The 11,907-nt window shown below is 40.1% G+C and overlaps 1 protein-coding gene across 3 annotated transcripts; it reads right to left on the bottom strand.

The window, feature by feature from the left end:
• Positions 1 to 2,918: 2,918 nt before the first annotated feature.
• tppp3 (tubulin polymerization-promoting protein family member 3) lies at positions 2,919 to 11,669 on the bottom strand. Of its 3 annotated transcripts, none has more exons than XM_088938669.1 (4): positions 11,406 to 11,669; positions 7,075 to 7,274; positions 6,550 to 6,703; positions 2,919 to 3,576 (listed from the first exon to the last, which is right to left on the bottom strand). In XM_088938669.1, exons 2-4 carry the CDS (start codon positions 7,260 to 7,262, stop codon positions 3,385 to 3,387), a joined length of 534 nt encoding a protein of 177 aa, XP_088794795.1. In that variant the 5' UTR covers positions 7,263 to 7,274; positions 11,406 to 11,669; the 3' UTR covers positions 2,919 to 3,384. The 3 variants fall into 3 exon arrangements, with proteins under 3 accessions (XP_088794795.1, XP_088794796.1, XP_088794797.1); XM_088938670.1 differs by having other exon boundaries at positions 11,256 to 11,460; XM_088938671.1 differs by lacking the exon at positions 11,406 to 11,669 and adding an exon at positions 7,457 to 8,194.
• Between the last annotated feature and the right edge of the window lie 238 nt (positions 11,670 to 11,907).

Raw genomic sequence — 11,907 nt, 5'->3', positions numbered from 1 at the left:
TGCAGGAGTTGTCAGATATGACATAAAAAGTAAATTTCAAATGGTCTTGTGAACCATTCATTTTCAACTCTTGCACTACAGAAATGTAGCTGTGCCCCCAAAACACTTTCAGCAGGTTAGTGGGGGAAAACACCTAAGGTACTGTAACTCCTTAGTTGCCAAAGATTTGTTTAAGTAAAAATTAAATATGGATAATGTAAACAAATTACACATTAAAAACTTTTTAAAAAATCCTTTCTTTTAAAAAAATCCTTATAATGTTATAGCCCATTAGGCTCTGGGCCATGAGCTGATTTCATTCTGAGACGATCGATTATGAGGCACAATTTAAATCACTGCAGTTTGATGTTCTAATCATAAATTTATCCAGAATAAATGAGAAAAGGCTGTAAAAACCAATTAAGTCATTTGACACATTCTTGGACTGTTCCATTAACTAGTTAGAAAGCAATAAGATGTTGCTTTATCTTAATTATGATATAAAACTAGGAAAATACTGTTTCTTATTTTTACCTTAAGTTTATTTTTAACTGTAATTAATGTTAAACTTTCTTCTCTAAATAGAGAGGGAAAAAATCACAATGTGAGGATCAGACTATTTTAATGTGTGATAATATTCATATTATTTAAATTCAACCTAGAACAATAATTTAAGATGTAGAAAACCATTTATCGTACTCTGTGTTTTTCTGTGTGTTTGAATTCTCTTTTATAGTTGAAGAAAGGACACAGATGAGAATGTCTTGTATTTGGTAGTTACTATCTACTGAGCTAGCAGCATTTATTCCAGAAGGAAAGAAATCATGCCCAGGCAGCAGGAAAACCACCGATAGAAGACTCAGACGAAATTTGCACAAGAAGAAAGTTGTTATGCACAGAGGTTTTGCAGTCATTACAGCATGACATTCCATACCATAATAAATGTAAATGTAAATCAACTTTGAGACAGTGGTATGTGGGAGGTAGGTGGTTGTGCACTGCATCAACACTGCTGCCACTATAGGGATTTGTGCCGAGTCCTGCTGTGGTGCAGTTTAACGTCTGGTAGTCTGTCTGAAGTGCAGCTTGAGCCAGACAATCAAGATTTGCCACTGCCCCCCACCAGATTCCCAGGCAGCATGTGTATAACTTTGGGTTCGTCAGCCACACTGCTTTCACTCTACCTTGCAGCAGAGTTGCCAAGCCTGCGATGTTGATCACAGCAGTATCCACACGCACACCAACACTCCAGCTCTTCTGCTAGTGCCGTCTGGACACAGTCTGATGAAGAAGAAAACCCTGAGTTCTGAGACATGTTGCAAACAACAAGAGCAAGCTGCCCTTTACTGCTGCTGGTCAAGGGTTTGGTGATTCCGATTGATTAGGAATCAGTAATTCAAAAGTGGTGCAAGGTGGAAATACAAAGAAAAAATAATTGAAACACTCACTCAAAACCTTACGAAGTTGATGCACACTCACTCAAACACATTCTCCACCACCAAACATCTTCCTGGTTTGCCAATCCAGTGCCTCTGTGTTTTCCAAAAGTGACTAGATTTAATTATTCCACTGCAAACAGAGAAGGTCACTGGCAGCCTAGTCTAAGTGACCTAAATGGCTAGTGTTACATTCTGATGTCTGTTCTCTGTGTCTTGTGGTGGACATGTGGAGCTGGTTATTTCTGTGCACTTAGGGAAGCCTGTCTGGCCCCGTACATCTAACATGTAATTTATCAAACAATTTACCACCACTACCACCTAGTAGACAAATCTGAAGGGCTGGTGAAAAACTAGGAATAGAATCCACAAGAGCACAGTAGATCTTCTATAATATCATTCATCAAGTTGTGACAGCACTTCAGAAAATGCTGGAAGAAAGAACTTGAAAGAGCTGCCTTAGCATAGATCTGTTTTTGATTAGGGCTTCCAGGGAGATGGGCCAAACAAGCGTTGCCATGAGGTTGTGTGTTTGGTTACAAACAGAGAGCCTGCTGGAGCCAGGTGCTGGAGTGTTTTTGTGAATCGTTTGGTGCCATGGCAACAGAGACCCACACTGCCTTCCTGTTTCTTGCCAGAGTGTGTGAGGTGATGGGGCTGCTAGTCGCAACACCCATTGCAGGCACTCCATTTACAGCGCTTCTGATAGGCCTGTGAGGAAGACGGACCTTTGTATTCCTTCTGCTCAAGGATGTCAGCAGATCTGTCCTCGTTTCTACAGTCAATTAGAGATGCCCAATAACAAAAAGCTGCACAAATGTACATGCAAAAAATATACAAAATGATAAAAAAACAAAATAACAAATTCTGCAACGATGGAGAAAAACTGAAGCTACAAACCAAGTTTATATAAGAGATAATCTTTTTGTAGGTGAAGCAGATTGTGGTGTTTCCTAAGCCTTAGAGCTGCACTAACCCATTCAGCTTCTCCTCCCTCAGTGTGTGAGTGTGCTGAGGCTGGGAGACACACAGCAATCCTACTGGGTAGCTGCCAGGTCTGTACAACTACAATACGGAGGCTGTTTTATTGCAATTCAAATGTCAAAAAACGTTCAGACAAGAGCCGTGACTCTTGGTGTCTGTGGAAAGTTCCTTCTTTAAATTAAAACAGAAAAAAGCTTGTGGACAAAGTCAGACCTGCATGATTAACTAATTATCTTGTCATTAGTGGGCTTGATCTGCTGCCTAATTGCACTCATTTCTTGTTTTTACTGCTTCAGATTGCATGTATTTTTTTTAAGTAACATCTGGTCCTCTGACTAGAGCTCTTCAGCAATGTAGTTTCAGCCTTCTCTATCCCAGGTTCTGGGATTGTGTTTGATTCAGCATTTTAATTTCTGTATCATCTAATTCTTTGACTGCCTCCACAAATTTAATTTAAAGACTTCTACTGTACATATAAACGGTAAATCAGATGAAATTATTGCTATTTCTACAAAAGTCTTTATCTTTAATAACAGGTTCATTTTATTGATATTTTATTTGTTCCAGTTCCAGTACTCTTTTACCACCCATGTTACAAAAATATAATGTAAAGCTTGAAAGAAAAAAGGCGTTAGAATACACCAATGTAAGAAAGCTTTATGAAGGCATTAAGAATATTTTGTTAAAAAACAATGTGCATCCCAGTACAATAAAAATCTCTTAAGACATATCCAGACAATACTCTGCCCTCTTATCAGAGTTTACTGAGATGCAGCTCAGAGAAGCGGGAGTCGAGTGAATTGCAGCAGGGATGGTGAAGAGTGACCTTGCGGGGAGAAATCACGATGGAGCACAGCAAATGCACCACGGGGAAAACTGAGACATGCCAGATTCACCACAGTAAACGTCCATAAGAGAGCTGTCATGACAACACAAAGAGTAATGCTTTGCCCCTGCAAGGAGGTGTTACTGGGCTCTGCTCGGTCTACTTGGCCTTGGTCTTCTCGTCGAAGGTGCCTGCGTTCTTGTACGCACCCACGTAGCCCGTGTTCTCCACCAGGTCCTCACGGCCGCTCTTGCCCTTTCCCTTCCCACTCTCGTCGAAGCGCTCCTTGTGGGAGCCCGTGTACTTCGAAGTGTCTGTCAGCCTGTCCACGGCGCCTGTCTTTGTCGTTTTCTGGAGGAACATCGGAGAGGAGGGCTGTCGTGACTCTCTGTTTATTTTAAAAGAGCACCTTTTATCTCAGGCTTTCCCAGAGGGCTGCCTGCTCTCTGTTCTCCTGGCTCTTATTACAAGAGAACCAGCCGCCACACCAGGCACCTGTCCTGGGGACAGAAGTGTGATCGCCTGCTTGCTCACCTACATTCACAGGTACAGAGATTAGCTAATTAGTTCATTGAACAGTACACCCAAACAATAACTGACCTGTGGGTTATGAGGGTGCAATAGACTTGAAAGAGGTGTGCTTATAAAAAATGGCTAAAAAAAAACATTTACTACCCTTACTTATTTAGCTAAGTTTCACTTACCTCCTGCCATATTGTAGATCTGCAGCAATTATTTGCAAACTTGCAAACAATAGCACAAACTGCAATGTTTGTAGTATATTCAAAGAGCTATAGAAAAACCTCCTCTTGAATTGAAGACACACCAAACCAGGGTGTGAGAGCCATCATGAGAAACATGTCCAAGGGGAGTTAGGAAAAACAATGGAGGTCTGCTGCCAAGCCTTAACACACTGGGAAACAAGGAAACCACCTTGCACAGCTGTGCTGCTGACATTGTTCTAATCTGAGGTGAAACTCCAAGGCTCTGATGGAGGTGGTGGGGTTGAGCCCACCCTACACAGCGAGAACCCTAGAGGAGCGACATCACCATATGGCTACAGCAAGGAAGAGCATCAGCTAACAATCCTAAACCATACTGACAGAGAGACAGGCACAAAGAGGAAGACAGAAGGCAGACACCTCTAACTGCTTGACATAAAACCATCCAGAATTTCCTCCCTGCAATTACGGAACTTATGCTGAGCTCGAAGCAAATCCCAGCCTGTGCCAAATGTTCCTTCTTTAAATGATTAGTTTTGTCAATTTTTTGGTTTATTTTATACCAATGAACTGAAAGGAAAAACAGAGGCAGAAAGCTTCATACCAAACACTTCAGGACATAGAGCTCTGTCTGGTCCTGTACTTTAGAGTGAGAGCCTGTGTTTCCGGGCCTTCGCAGATTCTGTGTTTGCTGGTATATCCAAGCCCTACAGAAGACTCAATGAAGCTCTGTATATGAGAGGTGTTTATTACAACAGCTGTTTCTGATCTGCTGGAATCTCATTTCAGAAAATACTTAACAACAGCTGCAAAATACTGAAGAGCTTAACCCCCAGCAATAAACACATGTCCTTGAAACCTCTTTAAAAAAAACTTTTGTTTAAGCCTTTGTCTCCTGTTCCTTCTTTATAATGGCAAATGTACATTATTTAATCATGCTTTGTTTTAATAATCATCATTTTACAATGGCAGGCAGAAAGCGGTATGAAGTTAAATCAACAAGCGTCTTGGCATGTTCCACTGCATCCGGAGAGAAAACAAACTGCAGAGGCAAACAAATTCAAGGACTCATTCAGCAGAAGTAAATGCACCGTCATCTTGTCACATAAAGTATGTTGTGTTGAAATGTGATTGGAAATGGACTTACAATTCTATAGTTTATTCTTGACAATGTTCTGTATTGAGAATATATACTGATGTGTACAAACTGAAATGTCCCACTCAAGAGTATCAGGAGTGCCACCCTCCTGTTAACATCAGTCGCACTTGTCAGTCTATATTTCATTTCCACTCATCTTTAATGTCACATTGTCTACAGTATTTCATTGCATTGTGACTGGATTAAGAGCATAGCGCCTTTTATGACCTTTCAAATGACATGAAAGTCTTTGTTACTGAACACTTGTTCCACTTAAAAACTGAAGCACTGGATTTAGATGAAATAAAGAAAAGGTTTTGCTTAAGGTGTTCCTTACACCTGTCAGAATACCAAAATATTCTAAACACTAAGAGTGCAGTTCTGAGCTCATCCCAATCCTCAGCTGTACTCTCCTAGTTAGCTGTTACACAATAAAATGTGAAACAACTATTAGGAAAGTTTGTAGAGCATGTTTAAATAGTGAAACTTTGAAAGAGGTGCAACAATTCACATGGTCGTAGTGAAGAAGCCCTTCGTTAGTATTGGTGTCACACACTGTGCCAACAGTTAGCCGGGAAGAGCCAGCACTGCCTGTGGTGGGAGCACAGATCCTCTGGCTCCTTCAGCAATCTAATAAACTGACCCTCCTGCTGAGGTACAGATGGCTTTGCTGGTGAAGATTACTGCTGTGTGTAGCACCTAATTTCACGACCACAATTAGGTTAATGTAAGTTTGTACTTGTTCATTTCCACACTGTTTTCAGTTTGCAGAGACCTAAGCACCACTTATTTCCAAATAATGATCTCATTTAGTCAGTAGAGCACTAAGAAAAATAACTGTCTAAAAGTCTGGATTTTAGCACCTACCCAGTGAAGTCTGTTTTCATATTCAAGGCAAGTAAGGAAGTATGAAAGAGGGGCCCTGAGGAACTGAAACTGATTCTTCCATGTGCACATTTCATTAGAAACTGATCGTACTGTGTTTGCAGAATAATCACTCCAGAACACTTCAATATTAATGGAAGAGCTTGTACCACACTAACACACAGTTCAAATAATCTTGATTGTGATTCATTGATTCATTAAATACAGAAAACAAGTCACATTATTACAATAATTATATTTCAGTGTTGCTTTTTTTAGATATACTGTAATTATCTCTTTCCTACAACAGAAACTCATTTTAGGAGTAAAATGCATTGAAACCTGTGCCAAGCTGTTGTTTCGATTAAGCATGTGGCAGTTCCAAGCCAAGAACTCTCAGTGGGTGTAGAGAGAGCAGTCAGGCAGCTCACTCACGGTATGTCAAGTACAACAAGTTCTCAACTGGTATAGTGAGGAGACATTGGGGAACAAATATCAATGATTACAGCAGAAGAGAGAGGGCACCAAGAAACACAAGTGGATAACACTTGCTACTAATGCAATGATCTCCACCCTTCCCTGAGAAACCTGCCAACTCACCGTCACCCCCACATTGGCTGGCTCCTTGCCCTCGATCAGTTTATAGATGGACTTCAGTGCCTCCTCGTTGCTCTGACCTTTGAACTTCTTGGGGGCCAACTCTTCCAGGGCTTTGTGGAACTCGTCATAGGTGATGACCCGGGCTGTCTTTGCCCTACCAGTTCAAAAGAGGACGCAACAACTCCTCATGCCTTGATCCCACTTAACACAGCAGCAAAAAGTGAAAAAAATTCCTTCAACAATAATGGATTAAAGCACACGGTGGAAATAAGACCAAGGTGTAAGGTACAACTCTTATATTAATCTGCAACAATTCAAACAATTTCAGTAAATTATTACAAAAGAGACTTCTTCACGATATAATCGTATGGATGGTTTTATTTTGAGGTTATAATCTATACCTACTGTAAGTGTCACAGCGTGATTATCCCTTTGGAAGTAATGTATACCGGGCTTCTTTGAAACATTGTGAAAACTGCTTGATCCTGATGCTCACTGCTGTCCGTATCCCAGCACCAGACTTACTTCACTTTGGTGAAGACGATATCGACATCTGTGCTGGTGACGTGTTTGCCATCGATGATTTTGCAGTCCTTGCACAGCTTGGCCCAGTTCTTGCCATTCATCTCCTTGCCTGTGGCCTTGGTATCCCCATGAATGGCGAATTTCCTGAAGGCCTCCTGCAGCAGGGCCATGTCCGTGCTTTCAGCCATCCTGAGTTGACTCTGAAACACAAGGCAGACATTTAGAATAATTACTACCACATCTGGAATACTGCACATGACAAGGGTCTCTGTTCCACATCACAAAAAGGAAAAATGAAGAAAAGACCCAGCATCTTGAGAGAAACTGTATGCAACATACAGTGACATAGTGAGAGGCAATCATGGAAATGGTGTTGGCTCACATGGATGAGGGAACATCATTTTGGCCATGAGGATAAGGCCAATGGATCCAAGGAGAAGCTGCAAAAAGTGATGTTGGGGTGGATTGAGGGATGTGCAGTGAGGAATCTTGGGACCGGGGAGCAGGATACCTGTATTTGTGTATAATCAGATAAGGTTAAGGGTTTGCCTTTTCTCTGGAATCTCTTTTAATCTCTCATGTTGAGAGCTCCAGTAGAATCCAAAGAATCCCTCTAGACAATGAGGACGTTGCTAAGACGTTTTCATAAGGACTTACACCTTGAGATGTCAGAGAAGACTGATTATCAACAGCAAATTATCTCTGAGAAGAATTACTATTTCCATCTTCTAAATGTAATTCAATTCAATTCAATTTAATTAATTTCTATATAGCGCCTTTCACAACAAGGTTGCCCCAAGGCGCTTAACAATACAATTGACGATACATTTTGTCAATACAGAACAGAAGACCAGAATATAACGGAGGAACCAAAAAGTCCTTAGTAAGGAGAGAAAAAACCTCTAGGGGTCCAAGGTCAACTGGTTGCCCAACCCCTTTGGGCATGCTAACATTATATAATTCAGAAAAGGAAACGATGAGGATATTAATCCATCCAGCCATCATGTCTTCTGTGTGCAGATCTCTGTAGACCAGTAAATTCCTCATAAACGATAGCTACTGTATATCCTCAATGTCCCTCTTGGATCCATGGCAGTGATGCAGCATCCAACTCAGATGGTACCTAGTCCGGGCACCATCCGGACATGTGGGGAGGAGAATAGGATAGTTTGGGATAGTTTGATCAGAACAGATGTATCTTCCTGGTGGGCCGACATATGAATTATATTTAATCCTACTCTTTATTTCAAACATGCATCAGTGAACCAAAGGAAAGCTTACAACAGGTAAAATGTTAGAAGTAAATTCTGCATAGGAAAAGGCAACTTATTTGCATGTAGTGTTATATGAAGGCAGCGCTGATGGTCTTTTCTGCTTAACCATGAGGAAATCTACTCCAAATAGGTTCCACACCTATCCCAGGTCACCAGGGAACTCCGTTTTTTTTTAACTTAAAGCACATAAAAGAAAGAAAAGGGAAGATCACCATTATCGATGTAATTTTGCCTTAGAACATTAGGGACTTTTTCACTTCTATCCAAAAAAGTAGAAATAGAGCAATAATGTGGTTTGTTTCAGCACTCTGCTGTGAAGCCGCAAATTGCTTGCTATTCAAACAGACATGCTGAACAAGCTCAATAGAAAATTATTTTGAACAGCATTACTATAGAAATTGTCCTTTCAAGGAAAACATACAAATTAGTAAGGAAAGAACATGTAAACATTTTAAATATTTTGGTGCAGAATGAAGAACCTGCTCATCAGTCTTATTACATTTATACAGAATTAAATTATTTGGAACAGTTGTACGGTATATTATTATTGGACACAGACAGACGTCATTCCAGCTAGTTGTGTGACTGGTCACAATGATTCTACACACCTGAACTAATGTAGGGTTGCCACAGCAAAGAGGGTGAATACTTATGCAAGTAACATATTTTAGTTTTTTATTTATTTTTGTAGTTTTTTTTTGCTTTCACCCATTAAAGAGTTCTGTATGAGCATTCAAGTTTTAACTAAAATATTCACTTTAAAAAACTGTGTATGCATGGAACAAAATGGAACATCATTGGAAGGGGAATTTTTTTGTAAGGCACTGTATTAGCTTGCACATCAATTTAATGTTTGTTATGGACTTTCCAGGAACCCTCATGTACACATTCTGGGGCCTGTGTAAAATCTTCTATTCAGTATTCAAATTATAGTTGAATACTTTATTATGGATCTTTAATGGGATTTGTGCATTCATCATTCTCTTCAGTAAATTTGTGTTGGAAAGGGGGGGGTCTGGGCTTCTTTCAAGTTCTGTAATGTGTAACGTGGTGCAAAGTTCTGTCTGCAGGTTCAAGTTCACAGTGTGGCCCATTACACAATTCTCATTCATTTAATTTTTCATGGCATCATGGCGATCTACGTGGAAGATTAAATTTAGATTTCCTCCAGGAATACAGCAGATTGTTGTGAGGAGTAAGAATCCTTGTACAGTACATCAATTTCCCTTCGGGATCAATAAAGTCTTATCTATCTATCTTCTTCTCATAATGTTCTTTTGTGAATGTCATTTTTTATGAATTAGCTCCATTCTGCCCAGAATGTATCAGTGAGAAACTGACATTCCCACTGCAAGTTACAGGGTTAGGAGGACTGGTAATGGAGTAGTAGTAGACTGGTAGTGGAGTAGTAGTGCAGTGGTAGTGGAGTAGTAGTGGATTGGTTATGGAGTGTCAGTGGAGTGGCAGGGGAGTGTCAGTGGAGTAGTAGTGGAGTAGTTGTGGAGTGTCAGTGGAGTAGTAGTAGACATTTAGCGGAGTGGCAGTGGAGTAGTAGTGGAGTGGCAGTGGAGTAGTGGTGGAGTGGCAGTGCGGTGGCAGCAGAGTGTCAGTGGAGTGGTAGTGGAGTAGTAGTGGACTACTAGTGGGCTGGTAGTGGAGTAGTTGTGGAGTGTCAGTGGAGTAGTAATAGACTGGTAGTGGAGTGGCAGTGGGCTAGTAGTGGAGTAGAAGTGGAGTGGTAGTGGAGTAGTAATGTTGGATGATCTCAAGTGGAGTAGTAGTGGAGTGGTAGTTGCCACCAGCACCTGCACTGCACATATATTCTGCAGCATGTGTCTTCTCATAGTTCACCCTGCCAGCCTTCTTATACAAAACACAATTCTAATTTAACTGCAAAATTCCAAAATTGAGCACAAACTTTCAGATGAAAAACGTCCATACAGATGTTTACCCTCACCACTTTGTGAATTGGAGTCGAAAACATAAAAAAATAAAAATAATCATTGTAACACATACAGTACACTTTTTATGGCTAGTCAAACTATTTAAAATTCAGTCTTTTTTATAATGCAGAGCTTCGGTATATCTTCAATATGTAATAGCCAATATCTGTTTAATCATCTCTGTGGAGCAGAGGGAGCCTCCCAGTTGAACCACGAGAAAGATTTAGAACATTAAGCAAAAAATCTTTTGTTGTTGTTTGAGTCCAGTTGGTAATCATCAATGATAACACATCATGTAAGCAAAACAAAGACATGAAAAACATTTGAAGATCAAAAGGGACTGTAATTTAAACTATGATGAATTATTATTTTCATATAGTTTACCAAAACACACAGTTCTGTTGCTGCTGATATTGTTTGAGCTTATCAAAATCTTCATATAGCAATTTTCTTGGCTCAGAAATATATCAGGACTGGGAAATTAGGATTAATGAAATTAAAGAAATTAAAGAAATTTTATCAGATCTAGAACATTTTATGAAATTAAGTTTAGTTGCATAAACATTCCTAGCATTTATACAAAAATCATAGAGTAATACCTAAAAACCAGTAAGTCCTGTTTTTAATATTTTTCAAATAAAAATGAATAATATTTTTAAATATTATTTAAAAAATTTCAACAAATTCTGACAATTCCCAAAATCATACCAAAAAAATAAAGACACAAGAGTAATTTATTGCCTTTAAAATCTATACCCCAGACTCCCAAAAAGTAACAAACAATAATTGCCCGATTTTGTCTTCTCAATCACACTTCTTTTGGCAAAACCATGAGACTGTAAACAACAGTATTTAAAGCTGCTGCCTTACAATCTGTGAAAAGAAACGATAGTTCCCATGTTTCATATTTATAGATGCACAGCTCATCAAGTTATCCTGCAAATCCGGAACACAAATTGCTCACCTTTTTTGATTAAAAAAGAAGAAAAAAGAATTGCACTTTGCAGAACGATCATGCAGTGAGCCGCATTGAGCACATGCATGTCAAAGTGTCCGGTCAAAGCCAAACTAGAGAAAAAGGGACTGCTGCAGCCAAGCAGGCAGCTTCTCTTACCTCTGCAAAGCTCCTACAGCTGGGCTGCACAAACTCTCTCTGCTCTGCGCCTGCCTGCGTCCTCTATACTGAAATGTGCTTTAAAGGCTGAAGGCTTGTTATCTTCTGTTTATTCCTGTATCCATAGAGACATCCTGTTTAACATCAAGGGAGTGCAATAAAAAAAGAGAAAATCTTTCACTACAACTGAGTGACCAAGGTCATTTATCAGAGCAGCAGTGGCAGCCTCTTTACCGAAGTAACTCAGTGCATTATGCATGATTAAAGGGTGCTAACAAAGACATTGGAGGCACTGCCTATGTGAAGGAAGGACAAGGGGGAACTCCTGCACCCTAATTGTCACATTAAAACCCTGCCTGAGTCAGCATGCCTGTAGCCTCAACTGGGAATCTTAACAGAACAGCGTAACCCAGCACACATGTGCCGAGAACATTTCTGCAGCAGCTGGAGAACAACCAGCTCTGTCTCATGTTGCTAGCTGGCACTCAGGTCAACAGCCCTT

The sequence above is a fragment of the Atractosteus spatula genome, chromosome 21 (assembly GCF_055471065.1).
Source record: "Atractosteus spatula isolate fAtrSpa1 chromosome 21, fAtrSpa1.hap1, whole genome shotgun sequence".
Lineage (NCBI taxonomy): Eukaryota > Metazoa > Chordata > Actinopteri > Semionotiformes > Lepisosteidae > Atractosteus > Atractosteus spatula.
This window is presented reverse-complemented; position numbering and strand designations above follow the sequence as displayed.

What these genes read in the sequence shown, in the direction of transcription:
- tppp3 (XM_088938669.1), bottom strand. Translation starts at nt 7,262, where the DNA reads ATGGCTGAAAGCACGGACATGGCCCTGCTGCAGGAGGCCTTCAGGAAA. An exon ending in ATCGTCTTCACCAAAGTGAA is followed by an intron (nt 6,704 to 7,074) that starts GTAAGTCTGGTG and finishes TTGAACTGGTAG; the next exon opens with GGCAAAGACAGCCCGGGTCA. An exon ending in CAGCCAATGTGGGGGTGACG is followed by an intron (nt 3,577 to 6,549) that starts GTGAGTTGGCAG and finishes ATGTTCCTCCAG; the next exon opens with AAAACGACAAAGACAGGCGC.